Here is a 27,519-nt window from a genome sequence, read left to right on the forward strand (position 1 = left end):
GCATAGATCAGTGATTGGCCATCAGTGTTCTATACATGCCGGCTCAACATGCATGTCCCCTCCCACTCAGAACAAAGAAGGACATCTTTGTTTTTTTTCTGAGGTTTATGGAAATACTCAGTTCGCAGTAAGTTTATCTTAAAGAGGAACTCCATTGAAAATAATGTAATAAAAAAAGTGCTTAATTTTTACAATAATTATTTATAAATGTATTAGTCAGTGTTTGCCCATTGTAAAATTGTTTAACCACTTGAGGACCCACCCTTTACCCCCCCTTAAGGACCAGCGCTGTTTGTTTGGATCTGTGCTGGGTGGGCTCTGCAGCCCCCAGCACAGATCCGCGGCCACACAGAGCGATCAGATCGCCCCCCTTTTTTTCCCCCTATGGGGATGATGTGCAGGGGGAGTCTGATCGCTCCTACCTGCAGGCATGTTGCGGGGGGGGCACCTCAAAGCCCCCCTCCGCGGCGACATTCTCCCCCCTCCCTCTCCTACCTGCTCCCCCGGGAGATCTGGGCTGCACAGGACGCTATCCGTCCTGTGCAGCCAGTGACAGGACGTCCCCTGTCACATGGCGGCGATCCCCGGCCGCTGATTGGCCGGGGATCGCCGATCTGCCTTACGGCGCTGCTGCGCAGCAGCGCCGTACAAATGTAAACAAAGCGGATTATTTCCGCTTGTGTTTACATTTAGCCTGCGAGCCGCCATCAGCGGCCCGCAGGCTATTCACGGAGCCCCCCGCCGTGAATTGACAGGAAGCAGCCGCTCGCACGAGCGGCTGCTTCCTGATTAATCAGCCTGCAGCTGGCGACGCAGTACTGCGTCGCTGGTCCTGCAGCTGCCACTTTGCCGACGCACGGTATAAGCGTGCGGTCGGCAAGTGGTTAAATCCCTGACTTACATTCTGACATTTATCACATGGTGATATTTTTACTGCTGGCAGGCGATGTAGCTGCTGCTTGCTTTTTTTGGCACTTGGAAACAGCTGTAAACAGCTATTTCCCACAATGCAACAAGGTTTACAGACAGGAAACTGCCAGGACCATGGTCCTCATAGTTTCTTGGGGGGGGGGGGGTTCACCACAATATCAGCCATACAGAGCCTCCTGATGAGCCGTTTGTGAAAAGGAATAGATTTCTCATGTAAAAGGGGGTATCAGCTACTGATCGGGATGAAGTTTAATTCTTGATCACGGATTCTCTTTAAGGCCGGTTTTACACCCGGCCTTTGCGTTTGTGGTGCTATCCCTCACCCCCGTTCCACCACGCTACAACACACAAAATGTCAATCATATGACCCTGTGACCGAGTGAACTGACAGGGTCATAAGCATAGCACCGCCCCTGCACACCCCTCACTCAGTGACGTACTCCCTACTGGACAGGAAGTACGACACTGGGATTCCCTGGTTTCCCTGTCGTATTCCCGTCATTCTGCACATGCACGCCACACCGTTACTACCAACATGTTTAACCTATTTTAGTTCCTGGACATAGAGACTACGTCCAGGAACCATGCGCGCTCCTGCGGCCGATCGTGCACGTGCACGCGCGCTCCCGGACGCGGTTTGTTAGCCAGGCAATCAGTGAATCAGGCTATGGTGCCCGATCACTGATTCCTCTCCCCCGCTGAAAAAGAGACAGCTTCTCTCTGAAGCTTCGCTTTTTCTAGCTGTAGCATCCCCTATGCGTCTCTCTAAGCGTATGTTACGCTTAGAGTGACGTCATGTAAACAAACTCATGGCCACCATCTTGTGGCCAAAAAGTAAAACTAAAACTAAAAGTAAAAAAAATAAAACTCAAACACATTTACATTATAAATCTATTGTTTACATCCCACACTCCCAAAACTACCCAAATAAAATGTTTAATATAAAAAAACAACAACATTACAATAAAAAAAAACATGTAAATATTTACCTAAGGGTCTAAACTTTTTAAATATCAATGTAAAGATGAAATATTTCTATATTTTTTATTTTAAACTTGTAAATAGTGATAGATGCAAAAAAATGCACCTTTATTTCCAAATAAAATATTGTCGCCATACATTGTGATAGGGACATAATTTTAACGGTGTAATAACCGGGACATATGGGCAAATACAATACGTGAGTTCTAATTATGGAGGGATGTATTATTTTAAAACTATAATGGCTGAAAACTGAGAAAAAATGAATTTTTTCAGTTTTTTTCTTATTCTTCCTGTTAAAATGCATTTACAGTAAAGTGGCTGTTAGCAAAATGTACCCCCCAAAGAAAGCCTAATTGGTGGCAGAAAAAACAAGATATATATCAGTACATTGTGATAAATAGTGATAAAGTTATAGACTAATGAATGGGAGGTGAACATTGCTCAAGTGAAAACGACGGAACGCGAATGGGTTAAAGTTTCGCCCATTGACTTACATTACTTTCGCCCGTCTGCATCACCATGTAAGTCTAATAGTAGTAACACATTTTTGATTTTGCAGCAGCTCGACAGTGGATTGGGCCCCAAAGCCTTTCATTGCTGTTGTGTTACCCTGTGGTAAAACAGGGTAATGCCGCAGCTATGCAAAGGAAGTGTAAAAGGGGCCTAACGCTATCTGACCTGAAGCAAAGCTACCTATGGGAAGCACAGTCATTCATGCTGGATCCATGTACCTCTGCAAATTGTCCATTCCTTTCCTCATTTCCTCCAGTGCCCATAATCACTTTTGGCTAAAGTCAAATTTTCAGACAGGAAGAGGCAGGTTTGCTATGATGTCCCCTCCTATCACCTTCCTATTTTCTCCTCTTAAGGGGAGTGAAATAAATGGGGCAGGGAAAAGGTGGCAACGGGAGGGTGATAGGAGGAAACATTGCAGTAAGCCTTCCTCTTCCTATCTAAAAATGTGTCACATTTTTCAAGGAGTAATTTCAGGAACCAGTAGAGGAACAAACAAAGGTATGATTCAGTGTGAACATCCCGTGTGAACATACTTTTGTGCTCACCTTAAGTAGCTTTGCCTCAGGACTGGTGCGCTTTAAGGATCCATAAATTATAGATTTTGCATTAAGAGAACACTTGCTTTCAGAGAGAGAATACCCTTTTTATATAAACTAATGATAAAGCACACTATATTTGAACTGTGGCTTGCTCACATGAGCAGTGAGTTGTGTATCTCAGTGTAGCTCATCACTTATGCTTTGTTAGTAGCTAGAAGGATTTACTGAAAAGTGACAAGCTACAAGAACAAGAACAGAAGTCTTGTATTTTGTAATAGTCTACTTTAAAGGCTTCCTGAAGGAAAAAAAGAAACAAAATTGAATACTTACCTCAGTAGTGGGAAGTTTTTAGAGTCTTCCCCCATCCTGCTTGACCCCACCAATCCAGAGCTGGGACTCTCTGAACATATTTGACAAGGGCTTGTTGAGTACGTTCTTGCAGTCGCACTCGCACCTGTGTACAAGTGTGACCACACTGTGCAGGTGCAGGTCTGGCCCGTGCCTGCACAGTAGCATGAAGCCGCTTGTACATGGATGGGAGAGCGGCCACGAAGAAGAAGAGCGTCCCATTGAACATCTATGGGGTAGATGAGGAACAGAGAAGCCTCTGAATTATCCAGAGGCTTTCCTCTACTTAGGTAACTATCTAGCTTTTTTTGGTTTGTTTGTTTTTTGTAACTCACAGCCTGCGGCCTCCATATACAGTGTCTATTGGTATTAGCTGTAAAGGTGCCCTTTGCCAATATAATCTTCATTGCACATTTTTACCTCATCTGTGTAATTTTACCACTTTGGATCCAGACCTTGTTTCCCCCTTATGGACCAGAGCAGTTTTGACGTTTTAGCTATGCTTTATAAATCAATAATAATAATAATAATAATAAAGTTATTGCTGATTAAATAAATCAGCAATAACTTTATTATTATTATTATTATTATTGATTTATAAAGCGCAAACATATTCCGTGGCGCTGTACAAAGTAAGAAACAAACATGGGGTACATAATAATACAGACAATGGTGTATACTAATATACAAGATACATAATTGGTGACAAAATACAAAAAATGATACAAAATACAGATTACAAAATACAGAAGTGGTAATGACCGTGATAAAAGTAACATGATGAATAAAATGTATAATGATTTCCAAGACACAAATGGGGGAGAGAGTCCAGCCCTTGCGAGCTTACAATCTAAAGGGCATTGGGGGGGGGGGGGGGAGGGAACAAGAGGAGGGGTAGTATACAATAAAATATATAGAGGCAGTGCTTTTTAAGATACCTAGTAGGAGTGCAATTTGGTCTTAGGACAAAGGGAAGTGGCCTAAGGTAACGCATATGCTTGTCGGAACGTTTTTAGAGAGCGTTTAAAGGTATCAAAGGTTGGCGAGTAACGGATGTGTTGTGGGAGGGCATTCCAGAGGAGGGGTGAAGTGCGTGCAAACTTTATCCCTTCTTACCTAAATGAAATGTATATCTTTTTTTCAAGGCGAACTAGGCTTTCATTGTATGGAATGGTCCTTTCAAACTATTTAGTTTTCTACTAATTTTAATGTGAAAAGGAGGAAAAACACATTATTTCTCAGTTTACCAGTTCCAGTTTAAAAATAAAAAGTGCTATTGTAGATAGAAAACACAAATTGTGTTTGGTTATGCCTATTTCTACCGTTTATCACAAAACTTACATTATGTTCCTATCACAATTTATGGCGAAGATGTTTGATTCTGAAATAATGCTACAGTGTGTATTTTTCACTGTGAACCGAGAAAATAAAATTAATTTTAATGGTAAAAATCCTTTTATTTTAATCCTTTTATTTATTAGCTCAGGGAACATATATTCCCATTCATTCATTAGTGCTGCAGCAGATAGTGCCAGAGGTGTGCACAGGAGCAAGCCCAATTGTGCACTGCTGTGCTTTAGCTACAAGACGTATATTTACATCCTTGTGGCTTAGATTAAGTCACAGAGGACGTAGATATATTGCACTGGTGTTAAAGACTACCAAAAATATATGTTTAAGTTTATTCACTCAGTTTAAATTTCTAGTTTTCTACTTATTGTTTTTGATTTTACACAGTAATGATGTCGGAGAATACCCGTACTGATGCTAGATTTTCACCTGACAGAATCACAAACAATTGTCTCAGGTAACGAAAACCTTGCATCTGTAGGTAACTTTAGTAGCTGACAGATGATCGGACCATGAAGGAGCACCTTAATTTCTCATAGCTCTTATAGTGCTAACACAGCTTTGCAGTTGTTTTAGCCACATGATATTGCAAAATGTTGAATATTAGTGATAATGAAACAGAAAATATGAACTTGCAGTGATTTGTTTTCAGAGTGAGAACGCTGAGGTTTCTGAGAAGTAATGGAGAACATCTGCAATCCATCACAATATTTACACTTGTCTGGTAGTTAATGCTGTGCAGGAGAGACGCTTACAGCTGTGTGCTATCACATATCTCTATCTCAATCCATTAGATATGATACCTTGCTTACCAGAAGGCAGAAACTGCAGTTATGGCTGTGTACAGACATCAGGGGGACCTGCCTGCTTTTGTCCGGAAGAATCAGTCCTTGCTAGAGATGGCAAAACATGCACAGGTATGCAGAAAATAACACATGACCATACTCTCATATAACATAGATGGGTTACTTTGGTGTAATGTGCATCATAATCCTTATTTATGTATCTTTAACATTATCCTGGTGGTATATTTAGGATGGCACAACTTATATGTTCTACCTGCTATTTATCACCAGCCTTTACCTGGTGCTTTTGAAGGACAATGGTGATTTTCAGATATTCATATGTATGTTCAAAGTTTCAGTTCACTATCCTTTTTATGTAGTGACATACAGTAGATCAGCTTTCTAGTATACCCATATTGGATCCATTTAGAAGATACAGTTTATGCTGCTACTCCTTGAGCAATTAGTAGGTCAAATTTGGAGTGATATTAATTGAAAAAAGCATAAAATACTTTGCCCCTTATCTAAGAAGATTTTTTGTCTTCTTCCTCTGTAACAGAGCTGTTAGTAAGACGGTTGGTGTAGCAGATTTAAACTGGACCTAATGCTAGGTACACACTATACAATTTTCTGTTAGATTCTTCTGTTAGATTTACCTACAACATGGAAAAAAGCTATCTGGCAGGTAAATCTAAGAGAAAATCTAACAGAAAATTGTATGGTGTGTACCTAGCATTAAGTGACATGCAGCATGATGAGATAAACATGTATGCATATGGTAACAAACTCATTAAGAACTTGCCTGAGTTCCCTTCTTTTTTCACTGCTATGCCTCATACACATGAACAAGGAATGTTATCTGGGAAGGATTGGGAGGCAACAATGTGTGCTGAGCTGAAGCTTAAAGAAAATAAACAGATGATATAAACAATAGTATCTTCTGTATCCTTCTAAACCTAAAAGTGACTTTTAGATATCCCACAATTTTATGTTTAAAAAATTAAAAAGTAGTATTGTTTTTTCTCAGCTCAATGAAACAGTCTGTGCCATGTCTCACAGTGCTAACGTATATGAACTATTATTATTATTTTATTATTATTTAGTATTTATATAGCGCCGACTATTGACCTTTTATCTACCTATCTACTGCTCTCAGAAGCCCAGTTCTCTAACAGGAAAGTATTTATGGCTGTAGTCAGTGAGGGACGCTATAGTCTGACTGGAGAAATTCCTACAAAACTGTGCGCACACTCATTCACCAAAAGGTCCCCTATGGGAATAGACTCGCATGCAGGATCTTGAGGCGTCCCGACCCTGTGGCAAACTGTTCTTTTAAGCCTGGATCAAACCTTCAAACCTCATAAGCAGGATTCCCCATGACAGAAAAACTCAATGCTAACCAATTGCATCATGGCACAATAACAGATAAAAACATCCAAATGTATCCAAAAAATACACTTGCGTGGATCACAGAGTATAATCAGCATGAAGTTTGTTTAACGAGCTCTCCCCCATGTGCCTCCAAGACAGGCACCTGTAGTTCACCAAGCTTCTTCAACAGAGCAACCTTGAAATCTAAATGTTTGACCTATACAGCCAAAATAAGAACATAAGACTTAAGGAACGTCCTTTTAGGATCTCAGTCATTGGTTTATTTCCACTTCAGGTCCACTTTAACTTCTGGTTTTCCTTTTGTTTTTCTGAATACATTGGTCTTTATCTATTCCTCAACCCTTTTCTCCATTTGTATGCCGGACAAACCTCCTCCACCCCCCCCCCCCCCCCCCGGGCTGTTTCATCTAAGCAGGAATATTTTTAAGAGACACATGGTTCATTCTCTACAAACTCCCAAGTCTAGATATTCATGAAGGGAATGTAAGAATTTATTTACAGCAACTTTGTAGAATTCAGTTGTAACACCTCCAGAATGCTTGAACTGTAAAGAAATCCTCCAGACACCAATCAAGTTATTTTTAAGAAATATTTGTATTAAATCATAAGTATAAAAAGTTCAGAGACAAAACACATTCATAAGCTTCTCTTTCAGCAGAATGCGTATAGGTAGGCCTATTATATAGCTTCAGCCTGCTAGAATCAGGCCTAGTTCAAGAAACAAATATGTGATACAGTTTATTAGCATTGCATTGACTTGCAAGAATTTTCCTCACACAGCACTCTGCATTCTGCCACCTTTTCACCGCTGTCTTTTTAAGGTTTCTGCACTACTGTTTCCTCTGTAGCTTGTCTGCCAGCTGCTGTCACACAATCTCTCCAGACACTGCACTGCAGTCTTCACTCTTTTTCTGTAATCCTGCCACTTGTTTCTCTGTCTCACTCTTATATGCATTGCTGTGCTGCTGTATCTGTGTCACTGTCGTGTCTCTGCTGTTTTCTGTTACCTCTCTCTCTATTACAGGTAATTTTTACTTTCCTGTTTTTTTTTTATTATTCCTGACTCTTCTGGCTTATCTCTCCAGTATTGCTGATCTTTACTGGCCTGTAGTTGTGAGTGGTCTCTCTCCTCTCCTGTAATGTCTGCAACTCTCTTTTTCTTCCTTGATTTAGTTGTAAGTTGTGCTCTCTTATCTGTGGCTGTGCTCCCTTGTCTGTGGCTGTGCCTTGCTTAGTCTGACTCACAAATCGCTGCTCTCTTTTTGTGCCTCTCCTCCATATCATCACACATCAAGCTCATTTCTTTCTGCATCATCAACTCAGTCCCAACAGCTTCCTAGGCTCCTCCCCCTCACTAGCCTTAAACACCCAAAACTAAGCTGCCATTTCCCCCTGCACATGTCCAGCTTCTCTTGCTTGTTTCCTGCTCATGGGCTCCCCCTGGTGGCATCTGCAGGCTCCCTTTACAGCAGCACTTCACACAAAAAGTAATTGCATATTTAACCCTTGGTGTGAGTGTCCATTGCAGTGACACACATGCACAAGGTTACACAGTGAATTATGAGCTCCACGTTTATGATGTTTTCCAGGCTGCTCATCTCCTGACAATGGTGGCTGTAGCCAAATATGCCAGAAGTCTAGAGTAGAGGGCTGGAAGTGCGACTGTTTTCCCGGATACACTCTGCAGTGGGATAAGAAACGTTGCCTTGCTGCAGGTCAGTTTAATGCTATAGATTTTTTCATTGCCTTTTTCTGAATTCACTATTCAACACATTTCGTCCTTTTATGCTTCAAGTACAGGTCCGCGGCCATTCCTCCTATTCACAAATGTGCAAGATATACGGAGAATGAACTTTGATGGAACACATTATGACCGGCTACTTGACATACAGATAGGGAGAGTCTTTGCACTGGATTATGATCCTGTACAAAACAGGGTAATGTATACTGAAGTGACCTTATTTCTTTTATGTAGTCTTGGTTTTCTTGCATATCGCCTGTTTCCTTGACAAAGTGGGTTTGCGCATTTGGACACATCTTTGGTGCAGCTTTCCAATGCTTGACTTACCGTAATCTTTTTTAGACTAGTGCAAAACTTGAAGGACACCTGAAGTGAGATTGATTTGGAGGCTGCCATATTTACTTCCCTTCAAACAGTGGACATTGCTTGGCTTTCCTGCTGATCCTCTGCCTCTAATACGTTTTGGCTGTAGACCCTGAGCAAGCACACAGATTAAATGTTTCACTAGTTTGACTTTGACTGTGTTTGCTTCATACTTGTTTTAGGTGTGTGAATCAGACACTACTGATGCATGAAAGATCAACAGGACTGCCAGGCAACTGGTATTGGTAAAAAGGAAATAAATATGGCAGCTTCCATAGGCTTCTCACTTCAGATGTCCTGACTCCTTAAAAAATAATAAAGCCATAGGCCAGATAGATTTGTAGCTGAACACCTGCTTCTGCAGCAATAGCGCATGTAGTTACAGACGTCTGTCAAATAATGATCTGCAGCTAATACATTGAAGTGGGTCACAAAAAGGACTATACTAAGGACCCGCAAATCCCTGTTGTCAGGGTGGGAAGAAGCCAGGCCCCCCACTGACTGTAGAGGCTGCTTGCCCAGTAGTTATGCAATCTCTGCCTGACTTTGGTATTGGTCAGCACCAATACCTTTTGTATAGTCCTTTTTTCAGCCAGGAAATTACATCCTTTGGGTTCTACGGTAGTTGGGCAAACCCAGCATAGGAGAGGCATAGCAGGGGTGGAGAAATGTGTCCTGGGCAGGCTTCTGAGTCAGTAAGTGCAGACAAACATGGGGAGTTAGCAGTACTCAGCAGATCTGCATGCAGCCTTGACACCAGAATATTGTCATAGTAGTGTCTGAGAGCAGTCCCATTAGACCAGTGCATTAAAGGCATCCACGTCCAGCAGGGCCGGCGCTACCATAGAGGCAAAGGAGGCAGCTGCCCCAGGGCCCCAGTGCTTGTAGGGGCCCCAGTGGCTACAAGAGGAAAAAAAATTCAAATCGGCCTTATAGTTTTTGAGAAAATCGATTTTAAAGTTTCAAAGAAAAAAATACACATTTAAAAACCTGCCCACTTTAATAGTTAATAGCAAATCCACCTTAAATGCTAGAAACCCTAAATGTGCAGGATATGTTAAGGAGATCATTAGGAATAAGAGGAAAAAACTATTTTTCAAAAAGACCTTATAGTTTTTGAGAAAATCGATTTTAAAGTTTAGAAGGAAAAAAGTATACTTTTAAATGCGGTAAATGTCACTTTTAGTAGTTAACCTAACGGTAGTGTCATTTTACATGCAGCAAACGAAAGCGCAATACATTTCCTGACGGGGTTTCCAGGGGGTCTATATACACAGCCGCAGCGCTTTGGCCAGGGATCGCTATGCAGCCGCAATATGGCTGTATGAAGATCCCTGGCATTTTTTCCTATTTTCCCAAATTTTTTTTATGTTTAGAGTCTGGGAATTTAAAAAAAAATAAAATTATGTGGGGTCCCCCCTCCTGAAACTTTTTAACCCCTTGTCCCCATGCAGGCTGGGATAGCCAGAATGTGGAGCTCCGACCGATTGGGACTTCACACCCTGACTATACCAGCTGCAAAAAAGGTCCCCTAATGCCGATTTTTGTTCCATGGTATATGTTGGGGGGGCCCCCTAGGTTTATTTTGCCCTGGGGCCCCATTGTTGCTTAAACCGGCCCTGACGTCCAGTTATGATCCATTCCAGACTACCAAAACTGGCTTTACAAGGACAGCTGCTGTGTGAGAGAATTTTAAAGGTGCCCATACATCAAGTTGCCCAAAATAAAAAAGTTTCACTTACCCAGGGCTTCCCCAAGCCCCCTGCAGCCATCCTGCGCCCTTGCAGCTCCTCAAGTGTCCTCTGGTCCCCACTGCGCATTAGTTTTGCTTTCGGCCGACTGAGAGTTGGCCCCCGCCCACGCGTATTCTTGTCCTCCTTGCCGGCGGCAAGCGCAGGTGCAGTACGCCTGTGCAGGACACGCTTGATGGCGGCAAGGTGGACACGAATACGCGTGGCCGGGCAGAAAACAAAACTAAAGCACAACGGGGACTCGCGGAGCTGCGAGGGCACAGGATGGCTGCAGGGGGCTTGAGGAAGCCCCGGGTAAGTGAAACTTTTTTTATTTTGCAGGGTTAGGGTTAAGGTTCCCTTTAAATGAAAACACAGACAGGGAGTAGGCAATAAGATGCACCATTATTTTCAGGGAATGTAAAAGACATGTAATTTCCTTCCAACATACTGTATTGGCCTGAATCACTAAAATGCAATAAAATACCAATTAGTAATCTTGTAATTGCTATCTAATTACTGCTTATTTCTTGAACTATCATTAAACTTAGGTTTGCTTGCAATTATAATTATAAGCATTGCTAATAATGTCAGTAGTTAAAGTTCACCATAAACCTTTACTGGCAATAAAATGAATTTTTAACAGACGTTTAGCGTTCCTTTCGGCATCAATAGTTTGTAATGGAAAGGAGCTACCAGTGTGTACAATGCAATAAAAAAAAAGATAAAAAATTCCCATTTGTTACATATTTAAAGTGAACCTGAAGCATTTTAAAATAAAAAATAGATACTCACCTAAACAGAGGGAAGGCTCTTGGTCCAATAGAGCCTTCTTGTTCCTCTCCCAGTCCCCTCGTTCCACCGCTGTTTCCCCCATTAGCAGTCTCCGAACGATGGGTCAGAGACTATCGGTGGGAGACAGATCTGTTCCACCATGGAAGGCTTTTGGAAGTCTTTGGGAGCCCGAGTGCTCCCGAAAATGGGCAGCTCCATAGTGCGCATGCGCGAGTGCACTCTCTTGCGCACTCAAACATGTGCAGTATTGAGCCACCAGTTTTCAGGTGCACTCAGGTTGCTGATAACTTCCAAATTCTCCCACGGCAGGAGATTTGAGCGGAGGCGACATAGCTGTAGCGAGGGGACTGTGACAGGAACGGGAAGGCTCTATAGGACTCATAGACATCCCTCTCCTTAGGTAAGTATCTGTTTTTTTTTTCATTTCAAAAATACTTCAGGTTTCCTTTAAGACAAGCTTTCTGTATCTTGGCAGTACATTGACATTGGACTATAACACAACCTCCAAAGAAAACAATTCACGGGAGGTTTATCATCTTGGTACTTTAGTCTAGATTCCCACTTGAGCTGGACCCTAATGTCCACCGGGAGCGCAACGTGTAGTGTTTGCTCCGAAGTTCTGTTTGTGGTCCGGTTGGTGCAGATGCGTTTCATCATAGGCTATGTGGTAAATGCATCCGATCTCTGGGGGAAAAATCACAGACCGCACAACAATGTGTTCTGTTTACTGCAACAGACGCAACAGAACAGTTGCAAACTCACAAGTGTGAATGGATCCTATTTATAAAATAGGATCTGTTCACTGTCAGTTTTTCATTGCAGCTAAACAGACATAAGCTACAAAATCTGTGTGCCAGAACACAATATTCAATATCATAGCAAAGCAAAACCTTAAGCTTGTTCGCCCTAAAGAATATTTTTACATGTCTAACACATACACAAATGAAGAGGTTACTTATTTCATTGTAGTACCCAAGATCCACCACAAGAAGGCTGTCTAACATGGTTTTTCAGACAACTTTCTTTCATTCACCAGTCACAATGCCAGCACTGGCCTTTATTGTCTCTGTTCTGTATCGGAATGTTTCCTATACCAGTCTTTTTACATTTTCTTCACTGAAAATGTTTAACCCGAGGGCAATAAAGAACATTATTCAATTCACCTTTTCTCCCAAGTTTACTCCTTGGTGAAATAAAACGCCTTTTAGCCACAGCAAGCAAGAAATCACAATCATTTTGACAGTATTTTCTCACCTATTTTTTGATACTGTTTCAGTTAATGAAAAGTGATCTCCTAGGAGAAAAGGGAATTGAATAAGGATCTTTCCATTTCCTTATTTACATCAACTTTAAAAACACAGATGCTCTGTAGCAAATAAGGTGTTATTTACAGTTAGAGAGCTGGGGTAAAACATTACTGATTGCTACAAAAGTAGTGCCTGACTTACTAAGGCATCTCCCATGATCTCTGAAGACCTCCCTTAGGGAAATTACAAGAGATCACGCAAATCTGGAATTGTACATATGGGCAAGCTGTGCCACCTTCACCTGGGTTATATCAGATCATAGTGAGGGTCTCTGTATGTGGGGTTAATGGTTGTTGTATTAAAGCTACATGCTGGCAACATCCATAGCAACAGGTTTTTTTTTTTTTCTTGCTTTTGACATAACTACACGACTGTTTAAGATTATTAAAAAAAATCTTTCCAATAATGAAGTATAATATTGTTTATTATAACTAGCAAATAAACCATATTATTAAGTATAATGAAATCTGATGATTGATTTTTTTTGTAGAATTATATACAGTACTTACATTGCTAGGGGACCTGGGAGGGGTACAAGGGGTCTGGGGGTCAGAAAGCAATAGGTCACATAGGTAAAAGGTCTTAAGGGGAGGCGGGCATAGGTTACCAAGTCTCAGTAAAAGCATAGGAGTGGGTGAGCTGTTACTTTTTCAAGAGGATCAACGATTGCACCCCCCACCCTCCCTTGGGATATGCAGCATTGGTGAGCGCGATATACATTACTTTGTGACAGCAATAGGGCCGGTCCCTGACAATGCCAGCTGGATTGATTATGGCAGCGGCGGGACTAACGTTGTGGCTTTTGGAAGCAGTCTGTGTCCCCACTGAGCAGAAGCTGGTGGCTGGTATGGTGGTTTGTTGTGATTAAAGAATTTGGGGGCATTGTCATGGACCTGTATGATATCCGAGGTATTATTTTGATAAAGTACTATGTCTAACTTCAAGAAATGTGTTGTTTGATTATGTTGTAAAAATCTGATGTATTATTTTAATAAAGCTGTGGCATTTTAAATTCCAGTGGGGTGTCACAATCTTTTTGGTAAAGTAAAGACCACTTAATGGGCCCTTCCCAGGTCAAGGGAGGGGATAGTAAAATGTGCCCCTATTGATTCTCACATTCTTTTATGATGATCATTCACGTGTGTTTTCTGGCCACAGCAGTGATTTTGACAGATTAGTGTGTTTCCTATTGCACATACTTATACATACAGTATGTTTGGTTATGTTGGTGATAAACATATGTCATATGAATGTATGTGTTTCATGTGTCTGTGCAATTTTATTCTTAGATTTACTTTGCACACACAGCTCTGAAGTGCATAGAAAGTGCAAAGATGGATGGCAGTGAGAGAAAACTAGTGATTTCACAAGATGTAGATGCTCTAGAGGGATTGGCTGTTGATGCAATTAACAGAAAGCTTTACTGGACTGACAGAGGGTAAGTGTCCTGTACAGAAATGAGGGAAAACATTTTGGAGCAAGTCCTCCCATCATGTTTGCGTCTGAAACTAAGGTAATTACGTACAGGGGCGTAACTAGGCCCCACCGGGCCCCCCTGCAGAATTTCAGAGCGGGGCCCCCCCCCCCCCCAGGGCTCGCTCGTGGCCGTTTCGTGGGGGCTGGAGGTGTGGCAGCATGAGGGGAAAGCCTTGGCCACAGTCAGTGGGGAGAGGGGCAGTTTCCCCCCTCTCCCTCACCTCGGGGCTCTCCCCTCTGCGCTCCCCTCCAGCTAGATATAGTGTGGGCAGCGGGCAGCGGCAGGCAGATACATACCTTCTTCCGTGTGATCCAACGCAGACTCCTCGCTCTAGCGGCTGACGTCACTTCCGGAAGTGACGTCACTTCCAGAAGTGACGTCAGCCGCTAGAGCGAGGAGTCTGCGTTGGATCGCACGGAAGAAGGTATGTATCTGCCTGCCGCTGCCCGCTGCCCACACTATATCTAGCTGGAGGGGAGCGCAGAGGGAAGAGCCCCGAGGTGAGGGAGAGGGGGGGAACTTCCCCTCTCCCCGCCGACTGTGGCCAAGGCTTTCCCCTCATGCTGCCACCTCTCCAGCCTATTGTTATGCCACTGATTACATATTATTCTGTCTGGAAGGTTTGGCAGCGTTTTGTTAAAGTTCTGTTTGATACCCTGGCCAGATTTCACCATTTTTGGAAAGCTGAAAGTCACGGCTTTCCTTTGCACTGGATCCTGAGTCAATGCAATGCCCCATTCCCAAGTTTAGGGGGGGTTGAGGGACGGGTGTCCCCTTCACTTTGCTGCAGAGAGCACCGTGGAATTGTGTCTCCTGCCCATGCCAGTAAGACAGAGAGGAGACGAGGGTGCATAGCTGGGCTGCTCCTTCATCTGTAATGAGAGAACCAGTGCACTTGACATAGCACTTGACATTTTGATGACACAGATAGATTTATGCTGTGAAGGAAGAAGACCTACCGGGTGTGCTGCTAATCATCATGTCGGGTTCGTCCCGTACTTCTGTAATTGCACTTTCTGCAGCCAAGTTCAGGGGACACCCCTCCTTCACAACCCCATAACTTGGGAACTGAGCATCATACCAACTCTGGACCCGGTGCAACAGAAAGCCGTGACTTTCAGCTTTCCAAAAATGGTCAGATCTTCCTTGCAGAGTAAACAGAACTTTAACAAATAGCTGCCAAACTTTCCAGACGGCAACATGTACACCATACGTCAAGTATAGCCACAGCACGGAGGACTTTGATGCCGCAGAAGCTGTAGTTCATTGGTCTGCAATCACCATCAAATTGGCCTCAATTCACTAAGATCATTCTGGAGATAATAAGGCAAGAGAAAACTTACCTCCACACAGTAAGAGAGTTATCTTATCTCTCCATTCCTTATGGAGAGAGTCACCTCCTCTGTAGTTAAAGAGAACCCGAGGTGGGTTTGAAGAATATTATCTGCATACAAAGGCTGGATCTGCCTATACAGCCCAGCCTCTGTTGCTATCCCAAACCCCCCTAAGGTCCCCCTGCACTCTGCAATCCCTCATAAATCACAGCCATGCTGCTGACACACAGCTTGTCAGAGCTGGCAGTGTTTATCTCTATAGTGTCAGTCTGCTGCTCTCCCCGCCTCCTGAAGAACTCCGGTCCCCGCCTGCGTCCCTTCCCTCCCCGCTGATTGGAGGGAAGGGACCGGGCAGGGACCAGAGCTATGCAGGAGGTGGGGGAGCAGCCGAGACTGACACTACAGATGTAAACACAACCTCACAGCACCGCTGTGATTTATGAGGAATTGCAGAGTGCAGGAGGACCTTAGGGGGGTTTGGGATAGCAACAGAGGCTGGGCTGTATAGGCAGACCCAGCCTCTGTATGCAGATAACATTCTTTAAACACACCTCGGGTTCTCTTTAAGCTACCTCCTCTGTAGTTATTTTCAGAATTCTGGAGTTATTTTAAGGATTGAAGAGTTAACTTTAGAGATCTCACCTTAACTTAAAGACAGAAGAGTTAACTTTAGGTTTGCCTGAGGTAAAATGTTTCCTGAATCCTACATGCCTTATCGCCATGGTGATAACTCTACAAACGTTATTAAAGACAGGAGATAAGCTTAGTGAATTGAGGCAATTGTGATGAGATCATTCAAGTACCAGTATTATTTTAATATTTTACCTCCCTTCTTTCTGCAAGACTGCTGGGCACCCTACTACATCATGGCTGATGGGAAAAGGGCCCAAATTAAATCCCTGCTGTTGAAATGTATATGCAGTATGTAGTAGACTTTGGCCTTGATTCACTAAGATCATGCTGGAGATAATAAGGCAAGAGAAAACTTACCTCCACACAGTGAGAGCGTTACCTTGTGTCTTCATTCCTTAAGTTACCTCCTCTGTAGTTGTTACCTCCTCTGTAGTTAAGCTACCTCCTTTGTAGTTATTTTCACACGCAGTTAATTAACAACCTGTCTTTAACTTTAGAATTCTGGAGTTATTTTAAGGATTGAAGAGTTAACTTAAAGACAGAAGAGTTAACTTTAGGTTTGCCTGAGGTAAAATGTTTCCTGAATACGACATGCCTCATCACCATGGTAACTCTTCTGCAAAGTTCACATAGTGCAGGCCTATAAGAGCTACCGTGTGTGAAAGAGGGGTCTGCACATAGAAGGGGGGGCAGCTGTATAGGGAAAGCGGCATATAGTGTGTGCGCTGCTGGTTTTCTCTGAATATGGCGTGCCCTGTCCGTTACAACCACGTAGGCAATCTCATCTGAAAAGAGGCATTAGATGTTGTTTTGATGAAACCTCTGTAGCTGTTGGTGTTTTATAATATAGCCCTAGGGGATGGGAAAGTTTAGGTACATTATATACATCACTACTATTATTTCCTCTTTCCTGGAACATTATGTACGAAAAACTACTTTAAAGCACCTTCAATACTACTGATATATTTATTTCTGGCTTTAAATTAATAACTTGACCATAATATGTTCTTTTATGTAATTTACTTCCATCTATTTTTCCAATAAAAAGTAAAGCTCGCATTGAAAGAAGTGACTTGAATGGGGAAAATAAAGCAACGATAATCCATGAAAAGCTGCATCAGCCGAGAGGAATTTGTGTACATCCACGGGCTGGGTAAGGATTAGCAACAGTTCCTAAATTAAAGAGAAAATAACCTGTTTGGTATTACCTAGACCTGCTATTATTATATACGCCTCATACTATTTGCCTGATGAAGCAGGGTCATACCTGTGAAACCCGTTGCACATCCTTTGGAGTATGTCAGTAAAATTCTGTGATTTTCAAATTGACAGTATTTGTGTGTGCTTAAAGGATGTCAGTCCACCGCTGCCTCCTCAGCACTTTTAACAATTTTAGCTACTTTTATTCTTTTGGCGCCTCTATTTGCTGTATACAATACTTGAGTCCACCCCTTGGTGGAAGGGTGTTACTCCCTTTCTTCTTATCTACGGAAAGCAACGTCTTAATCCTGAGTGGGGACAGGTATAATCTCCCCAGCTGCATTTACAGTGCTTGCCTATTAGGTAACCCTGGTTTGTGAGTGTTACTTTGCTTAATCCACACTAACCATTTGAATACCAGTACTTACTACACTATATTGGGGTCTCGGTGCCCCCTTCTTTGTAATGCCATTCAGTGGGCGAATTTAGACCCAGAATCATGTTTTTTTTACTGCTCCACAGCTGCTAGATTCCTTCAGAATCCAGGCCAGCAGCCCTCTATTGCATCCAGCAGTCTCCTCCTATGCTTAATAGCTCTTTTCCAAATCTTCTTCCATAGTCCATATTCAAAATCCCATTTTCATATCTAGCACCCATCTATTATACCTTACAACCCCCTGTCCACATCCTGAAGTCCACCTTGATCATTTTGCTATCCTGATACATAAAGCACTACACAAAGAAAGACATTTATTTCTTAAAGGATAGGATGGTCCATTGAATAATTGACAATTGACTAAATTGACTAATTTTGCACCAGATGTTGGAAAAATAATTAAATTAAGAATAAAAGAAATACCGAGAACATTAGGCATGGAGTAGTTCAAAACCTGTCAGATTTTTATTGCTTACTTTTTTTTTCGCTATAGTGGTTCTTTAATACTAGAAACATGGAGTTCTGCATGATTGTGGCGAGGGAACCACAGTTTAAAATCCTTGTGATAGCTGCAAATTAAAAAAACAAAAAAAACATTGCAATTATATTTGAGGGACCCTGTTCCATTATCTTTTGTTCATTTTAAAGGAGAGTGTATTGGACAGAGATGGGATCCAGTCCTCAGATTGGAAGTTCCAGCCTTGAAGGAAGGGAGAGGAGAAGTATAGTCAGCACTAACCTCGTGTGGCCAAGTGGAATTACCGTGGACATCCTCACTGACAAGCTGTACTGGTGTGACGCCCACAGATCTGTCATTGAATCTTCACATTTGGATGGCTCCAATCGTCAAACGCTATCCCATGATGTAGGTGAGGTTTTGGTGTAACGTCTTTTCCTAGTAAAGCATCTGTCAATTTTCTGTACAGTAAATGATTTCCTATATCCCATTTTGTTATGCCAAAGGAATCTAATAGCAATGTAAATGTATTTATACGGTAGGGAGGAAAAGAGTTCAAACCACTGAAACATTTTTATGACTGTGTGAATTCTTGTCCCAATGATGTGGTCTCCAAAAACATTAAATGATGTGGGAAGCCAGGTAATAGAATACCTTTGATGTGTTCTGCTGCATGTTGCCCTCAGAGAGACTCATTATGCCATCCATGACAATAGTGTGGAAAAATATTCCCTGCAGAAATAAAGATAGTAATTAAGACCTGGCAGAATTTCAATCCCATCCTCATACAATACAGACACAAAAAGTAGAAACAATTACCACATACTCCTTAAAATATACTTTCTTGTCATGGTTGAACATGTATTTTCACAGGTCTATGTATTTGTACATACTTATGCATGTATTTGTATATACTTGTACTGTATATATATCTGTATTAACATCAAATGTTTGTATCTCACTTTACACAGTGCCACAGAAAAACAAGAGATAAATAATAATAATAATAATAATACCTATAATCACATTATTATTATTATTATTATTATTAATATTGTGCAGTAAAGTTATTTCACAATCAATATCATTCCTTAGAATGTAAGCAGTTGTATGTATGTTCCCAAACAAAATGAACATACATTTTAAGGCGCTAAACAGATAAAATCTGGATTAATATCCTGAGAATATACAATGGCTTAATTCTTTAGGCCGCAATGACATGGGCCTCAATTCACGGAGCATTATCAAACGTTTATCAAACACTTTATCAAACGTTTGATAATTTACCTCATGGGTAAAATCTCATTTTAAATTCACTAAGGTGTTATATATTTATTGAATGTTTTACCGATAAAACGTTCAACAAATATATAACACCTTAGTGAATCCAAAATGAGATTTTACCCATGAGGTAAATTATCAAACGTTTGAGAAAGTGTTTGATAAACGTTTGATAATGCTCCGTAAATTGAGGCCATGGTGTTTTCAGTGTAAGTGTGAATTTTTCTGCTGCTGCTGCAGATTTGTTATACCTACTTTAGGAGCAAGCATGGCACCCATGGCCCTGTGGCGCCTATGGCGTGAGCCATGCCTGCACACCTGTAGGTATGCCTCTGGGCAAGGGGAGTGAGGGGAGATTTAGGTTTAGGCATTGGCAGGGAGGTGGTTAAGGTTAAGCATAGGTAGAAGTGGGGTTCTGTGTGAAAATAGGGTTAGGTGTGGTTGTAAATATTGGTATAATTGACAACTTAAAAATTTAGAAAATCGGTAAATATACCAATATTCTCTCTTCGAAATTGGGTGCCCAAATTTCCCTGGCGCCTTTGTTTCATGCACGCAGCTAAATCAGATATTTAGCCACTCTTTTAGTAGACCTCAGCCGTGCGCTCCATAGCTCATTGTGATACAGTAACATAGAACAACCTTCATAGCCCATTCAAAAGTATGTGGCTGAGGGTAGATGGCACTACTTGGACGTATGTTTCATATTTCCGACTGCCCCCAGTATGCCACTCTTTAATTGCTCCTGTGTATATTGGCACTTCGGCATGAATAGAGATTTTACACATGAGTTGCTGAGGAACAGGAAAGCAGAGCAGTTTAGCAGAGGGAAAGTATCTGTGCAAACAAGACCTCACTCAGCAACCCTGTTGTGTCTCCATCACAACATTTCATGGTTAGACTGTCTTTGTCAAGTGCTTCCAATTATAGCTGGAAAAAAAAGCAAACTCTGTTTCCTATAGTAATCCATGATTGTCACCTGACCTAATAAAAAGAAAGCACAGAGGGAATCATCTTACTTCTTTCTCCACATTACTGTTGTAGTTATGGCATCTTCATACAACATTTTAAGTAATAGAGATCAGCAAGTTTAGTTTAATATAATTCACAACATAGATGTATGAAGATCCGGCACTGCTTCTAGCTTTAAAAAGAGCTTTATTGCCAGCGGCTCTTTCAATATGCAAAAAAGTTTCCAACAAGTTTCCAACAAGGTAGTCAAGAAATATTCATGCGGTAAAAACATGCAAGGTGCACATACCCGTTGTGGTTAGTAAAGGCTGTGGGGCATGGTGGTAAGAACGGCCCGCCTAACGTCCGTTTCGCTTCAGTAGCGTCTTCAGAGGCAGTGTGGCAATTCACGACTGTCCGTTTCCGGGTTAAATACTGCATGAGGAATCATTTCCGGGTCGCATCGTCGCTTCTACGCGTACAAAAGTACGCATGTTCCCACTAACGTACGCATGAATGCGTAATGACGTCAATGGAGCATGCGCACACTACCGGAACTTCCCTGCGTCGTTTCATGCTTACGTAATTACGCATACAAACATCGATGTACGCATGCAGGCGTATAGATATCGATGGGAGTATGCAAACCATGCTTAAGATTGCCATTTACAAGTCGAATCTAGCAATCTGCTACATGGCCACAAGGTGGCAGCACAAACGGGTATGGGCTGGTGTGTTAACAATTTAAAAAAATAATAAAATACATAGGGGAATAAATCTGCACATCAAGAGATGCAAAAAGCTCCCACCAAAAAATTGTTGAGGGCTTCATGGAGCTAAGACTGGGCAGTGGCCCCCCGCTGTCAGGAATTCGTCTAAGAGAATATTTTCTACTAATTAACCTAATCGGACCAAGTCGGAGACCCACGTCCCAATCAGCCCCATTATAGCACTCCCGATGCGCAGAAATCGCCCCTACCCTAAAAACAACAACACTTCTTACAGTAAAGACATACAAATGGACCTACTCTATACTCTCAAGTTTTAAAGCTAAACTATACTTTAAGGATCCAGGAAACATGCCATTTCTATATTTTCGTTCAGGCCTAAAGGGCCCATCGCATCTGTTTTTATGATCCAATTGGATTCCTTTCTTAAGAGTAATCGTTCTCTATCTCCTCCTCTATGTGGCACTGGCATATGGTCTAAGCCAGCAAAGGTTAGGCAGTTCGCATTGCTTCCATGAGCCATCCTGACATGCTCTATGAGCCTTGGGCATCCTTTCCCTGAATCCACAGATCTGAAGTGCTCCAACACTCTCGTTTTCATTTCTCTAGTTGTCATACCTATATAAAACCGATGACATGGGCACCATATTATATAAACCACGAACTTTGTTTGGCAAGTAAAAAAGTGTTGTACTTTCGTGTCCACAGGACCTACTCGTACGTTTCTCCCTCTGCCTAATTGTGGGCAAATTGAACAATGCCCACATCTATAATTACCTTTGGTCTGTCCTCTTTCTAGCCAGTTAAGTTCCCTTGGCATCGTGAACTCACTGGAGGTGACTTTATCGCCTATGGTTGGGGCTCGTCTAAAAGTTATCAGGGGTGGCTCTTTGTAAATATCTTTCAGGGATGGATCCTGTTTTATTATATTCCATTACTCTAAAATATTGCGCCTTATTGCATCTGCCATTGGATTATAGTCAAATGAGAACACTAACCTCTCTCCTATGTTTTTATTTGTTTCTTTCCTCTTTTTCTTTTTCACTATATCTTTCCTATCTATCAAGCTAGCTTTTTGTATTGCTTGGTCTAATTCTATCTGAGTATAACCCCTATCCAATAGCTTTGCTCTAAGGTCCATTGCTTGTTCAAGAAAATCATCAAATGTGGTATTGTTTCTGCGCAGGCGTAAAAACTGGCCATACGGTAATGATTTGAAGACGTGAGATGGATGATAGCTGGTCCGATGCAAGAATGTATTTCCTGATACTGGCTTCCTGTAGCCCTTTGCTACTAGTTGGTTCTCTACTATACATAATTCTAGATCTAAGAAGGCTACCTTATCCTTACTGAATTCATGCGTAAATTGCATGTTTTCTTTACCATCATTCAAGTAGCCCATAAATTGCATAAACATCTCATAAGTCCCGGACCAAAACACCAGCACGTCGTCCACGTATCTGGACCATCTCCTGAGGCCTCCCCCATGGGGAACATCGGTACCATACACATACCTCTCCTCCCACCATGCCAAAAAAAGATTGGCATATGTGCATGATACCGAGGTCCCCATAGCTGTGCCGGACAGCTGCCAGTACCACCTCCCATCGAACATAAACGCATTGTGCGTAAGTACAAAATAGAGGCATTCACATATATAATCAATGAAGTTTTCATCTTTGTCAGTCTGAGACAAGAACGTCTTTACAGCAAAGACTCCGATATCATGCGGTATGCGATTGTATAAATTCACCACGTCTATGGTTGCCAAAGCATCCCCTTCTCTCCAGATCACATCTTCTATGCTTTCAAGCACGTCCAATGTGTCTCTAAGGTGGGACTGCACCCGTCCTAGCAAGGGCCTCAGGAGATGGTCCAACCACCTAGACAATCTTTCGGTGAGGGACCCAATACCCGATACAATGGGACGTCCCGGCGGATTGGTCCGGGACTTATGGATCTTTGGTAAATGGTACCAGATAGGTTTTTTAGGAAACTCTGGCAAAAGATCCTCTGCTAGCTTCTTGGACAGAAAGACCCCCTCCACCCCCCTTCTCAGTAGCGACCTCATAGCATTTTGAAACCTATAAGTTGGATCCCCTGCTAATCTTTTATACGTTGTTGGGTCATTTAGCTGTCGTAAAGCTTCTTTGTTATACTGCTCTGCTGTGAGTACCACTATCGCTCCCCCTTTATCAGCTTTTCTAACTATTAATTCCGGTCTTTCCTTGAACCATTGTAGAGCTTTCATTTCATCCTGATTAAGGTTGGGATCTGCTTGGGTGTATGTGAGGGCCTTAATGTCCTTCTCCACTAGACTTTGAAAGATATCAAGTGCTGATCCCTGGGTCACCGGGAATGGTTTGATTGATTTACAAGGTATACATTTTTGTTGGCTTTCTAGGTGATCCTCTACTTGGGGGGTTTGTTCACTATGCTCCCTATTATCTGTGAGAAGTGAGAAGTTCCTCCAAGATCCTCAAGTTCCCCAGATCCTCATCTGTCCAAGATGCATTTGGCGTAAACCCCAGAGGGCCCACAGACGCTTCTTCGGCTTTAGCTTGAAGAAAGGTCTCTCTCTTCAGAAAGAATTGTTTTATGCTCATCTTTCTCACTCCCTTATAGAGATCCACCTTAAAACGGCAAAAGTCAAATTTCTGTGTGACCGAAAAGTTGAGTCCTTTCTTCAATATTGATTCGCATGCTATCGGTAGTGGTGTCTTGCTCAAGTTGACTATTTCTATTTGTTGTTCCCTCTGTAGTATTTCCTTTTCTTTGATTTCTGTTGGACTGGATTGCTCTGGCTGTCCTCCCAAGTTAGCTGCCTCCCTCCTTTTCCTTTTGAGACGGCCCCTTCCTCTGCGTGTTTTTTCCCTAAAGGGGCACTCTTTGGATTGGACGCACATTCTGATTGATTATTTTCAAGATTGCCTTTTTTATTATTTTTGGGTATTACTTTTGCAGTCTCTTCTTCACTGGTCTCTGTGTCTGTCGTCCAGTAACCTTTCTTAGGACGTTGTGGTCTCGGACCTCCAGGTCTGCCAAACCGTGGTCTGGTAAAGCCCCAATTAAACTCTTTCCCGGCCTTAAAATCGTCGGTATCTCTAAGATATTTTTGTAATTTCCTTTTCTTTATTTCCTCCTGAATTGGGGCTAGCCTTTTATCGATTTTCTTTAGGGTTCCACTGTAGCGTTCCTGGTCTACGAGACCCTTATATTGCTCTTTCAGATCTTTTATTTCTTTCTGGATCCCTGTATGCTCCTCTTCGGTCCTTTCTAGGACTATATTTTGTAGAGTTGTTACGTATGTTAGATGTGCTTCACGCCATCTTTCCATGAACTTAGTATCATTTTGGTATTCTGCTGGTTCCTGATACTTCCTGAACCCTCTTGCCACAATTTTCTTACTTTTATATTTTTTAAGAGTAGTTACTGTCCAAAATATCTTAACTTCTTTTTCACACAGCCTCCCTAGTTTGATTTCTGCCACCTTAGCTCCCACAACCTTATTCCGCGTAGTCAAGACAGCTGGGTTGTCAAACAAATTTTCTGCATCCTGCCTTCCGGCTTCCACAGCTTCTTCTACTACACGTTCCCCACTGGAATCTGAGAAATCCTCTTCTAGATCCAAATCTTCATTATCATTATCATTAGATACAATATCATTGCAAGTGTCTCTCCGCTGCATGCCGTGTGCTCAAGTCAAAAGAAAAGATACAAACAGCTAGTAACAATGGAGGGTACAGCGACTGGCACTACGGCGGCACTCAAAATATGTCACAGCTTGCAAAACAAAAAGGCATAGATTCCACCAGGTATCCGCACATGTACAGCACAGCGTGCTCAGGATCAAGAAACGAAGATATCAAGCTCATTCACAACATAGATGTATGAAGATCCGGCACTGCTTCTAGCTTTAAAAAGAGCTTTATTGCCAGCGGCTCTTTCAATATGCAAAAAAGTTTCCAACAAGTTTCCAACAAGGTAGTCAAGAAATATTCATGCGGTAAAAACATGCAAGGTGCACATACCCGTTGTGGTTAGTAAAGGCTGTGGGGCATGGTGGTAAGAACGGCCCGCCTAACGTCCGTTTCGCTTCAGTAGCGTCTTCAGAGGCAGTGTGGCAATTCACGACTGTCCGTTTCCGGGTTAAATACTGCATGAGGAATCATTTCCGGGTCGCATCGTCGCTTCTACGCGTACAAAAGTACGCATGTTCCTAATAACGTACGCATGAATGCGTAATGACGTCAATGGAGCATGCGCACACTACCGGAACTTCCCTGCGTCGTTTCATGCTTACGTAATTACGCATACAAACATCGATGTACGCATGCAGGCGTATAGATATCGATGGGAGTATGCGAACCATGCTTAAGATTGCCATTTACAAGTCGAATCTAGCAATCTGCTACATGGCCACAAGGTGGCAGCACAAACGGGTATGGGCTGGTGTGTTAACAATTTTTTTTTTTTAAAAATGCGTAATTACGTAAGCATGAAACGACGCAGGGAAGTTCCGGTAGTGTGCGCATGCTCCATTGACGTCATTACGCATTCATGCGTACGTTAGTGGGAACATGCGTACTTTTGTACGCGTAGAAGCGACGATGCGACCCGGAAATGATTCCTCATGCAGTATTTAACCCGGAAACGGACAGTCGTGAATTGCCACACTGCCTCTGAAGACGCTACTGAAGCGAAACGGACGTTAGGCGGGCCGTTCTTACCACCATGCCCCACAGCCTTTACTAACCACAACGGGTATGTGCACCTTGCATGTTTTTACCGCATGAATATTTCTTGACTACCTTGTTGGAAACTTTTTTGCATATTGAAAGAGCCGCTGGCAATAAAGCTCTTTTTAAAGCTAGAAGCAGTGCCGGATCTTCATACATCTATGTTGTGAATGAGCTTGATATCTTCGTTTCTTGATCCTGAGCACGCTGTGCTGTACATGTGCGGATACCTGGTGGAATCTATGCCTTTTTGTTTTGCAAGCTGTGACATATTTTGAGTGCCGCCGTAGTGCCAGTCGCTGTACCCTCCATTGTTACTTAGTTTAATATAATGTTGTTATTTTTTTGAAGATGGCTGACTATTTCTGTATGTATTTTACAGGCCATCCGTTTGGAATAGCAGTATTTGAGGATCACATATGGGTGTCTGATTGGCTGCAACCATCAATAATAAGAGTAGACAGGAAGTTCCCGCACAGCTTGGTACGTCTCCGGGGCAGTATGCAGAGGCCATCAGCGCTTGTGGTCGTACATCCACTGACTAAACTAGGTAACACCTATCTACAACTAAATATGTGCATTTATACATGGTATTTTTTGTGATTGGAACATTTATTTCATTTAAATTATGCATATTTAATATCTTGTGAAGTAGGGTATATAATATATATGTATATTTATATACAGGAAAATGTACTCATAGGTTAGGAATGTCTCATGTAGCATACTCACAGATGTTTGCAAATCCACAGTAAACATTATTGGGCTCTATGGTACAAAGTAATGTATACTATAACTAGTGGCTCTCAATCTTTTCAGCACATGTACCCCTTTGCGGGTCATCCACAAAGCATGTACCCCCTATGTTTTTCTTAAGCCGAAACATAACTAGACAGAGGTTGATCCAGAAATACATAATTGACAGCATGGGCCATATGCAATTAACTTTTTCACCTTAGTTTTCTCCTAGATGATGTTTTCAAACTTTTCAATAACGTGGCTTTAAAACCAGCAGCAAGCAAGAAAGTGCTCAAAATAATTTTTGTAGTACTTTTTCATCTACTTTTTGGTACTTTTTCAATTTCAAAAAGTTATTTTAAATAGAAGATGAAAAATTATCTCCAAGGAGAAAACTCAGGAGAAAAAGTTAATTGCATATGGGCCCATGTCTCCCAAAAATGCACTTAATTTGGCATAGTTTTACCCAAAATACACAAAGTGAGGGAGCGTTTCCCCACAAATTACACATAGCCCTCAATTCACTAAGCTTTATCAAAAGTTTGATAATTTACCTCAAGGATAAAATCTAATTTTGAATTCACTAAGGTCTTATATATTTATCAAATGTTTTATCGATAAAACGTTCAACAAATCTATAACACCTTAGTGAATTCAAAATTATATTTTACCCATGAGGTAAATTATCAAACGTTTGATAAAGTGTTTGATAAAGCTTAGTGAATTAAGGCCATTATGTAGCAGCAGTTTCCCCAAAAAAATGCA

General features: G+C 41.9%; 1 protein-coding gene across 2 annotated transcripts in view; it reads left to right on the top strand.

Moving 5' to 3' along the window:
- The window catches only part of EGF (epidermal growth factor), a 186,233-nt gene that overhangs the window by 72,656 nt on the left and 86,058 nt on the right, over positions 1-27,519 (top strand). For both annotated transcript variants that reach the window (XM_068281466.1, XM_068281477.1), the window contains 7 exons: positions 5,462-5,584; positions 8,434-8,559; positions 8,645-8,781; positions 14,070-14,218; positions 17,273-17,377; positions 18,509-18,729; positions 26,399-26,566. In XM_068281466.1, coding sequence (XP_068137567.1) covers positions 5,462-5,584; positions 8,434-8,559; positions 8,645-8,781; positions 14,070-14,218; positions 17,273-17,377; positions 18,509-18,729; positions 26,399-26,566 — 1,029 coding nt within the window. The remainder of the gene's footprint in view (positions 1-5,461; positions 5,585-8,433; positions 8,560-8,644; positions 8,782-14,069; positions 14,219-17,272; positions 17,378-18,508; positions 18,730-26,398; positions 26,567-27,519) is intronic.

The sequence above is a fragment of the Hyperolius riggenbachi genome, chromosome 1 (assembly GCF_040937935.1).
Source record: "Hyperolius riggenbachi isolate aHypRig1 chromosome 1, aHypRig1.pri, whole genome shotgun sequence".
NCBI classification, from domain to species: Eukaryota; Metazoa; Chordata; class Amphibia; order Anura; family Hyperoliidae; genus Hyperolius; species Hyperolius riggenbachi.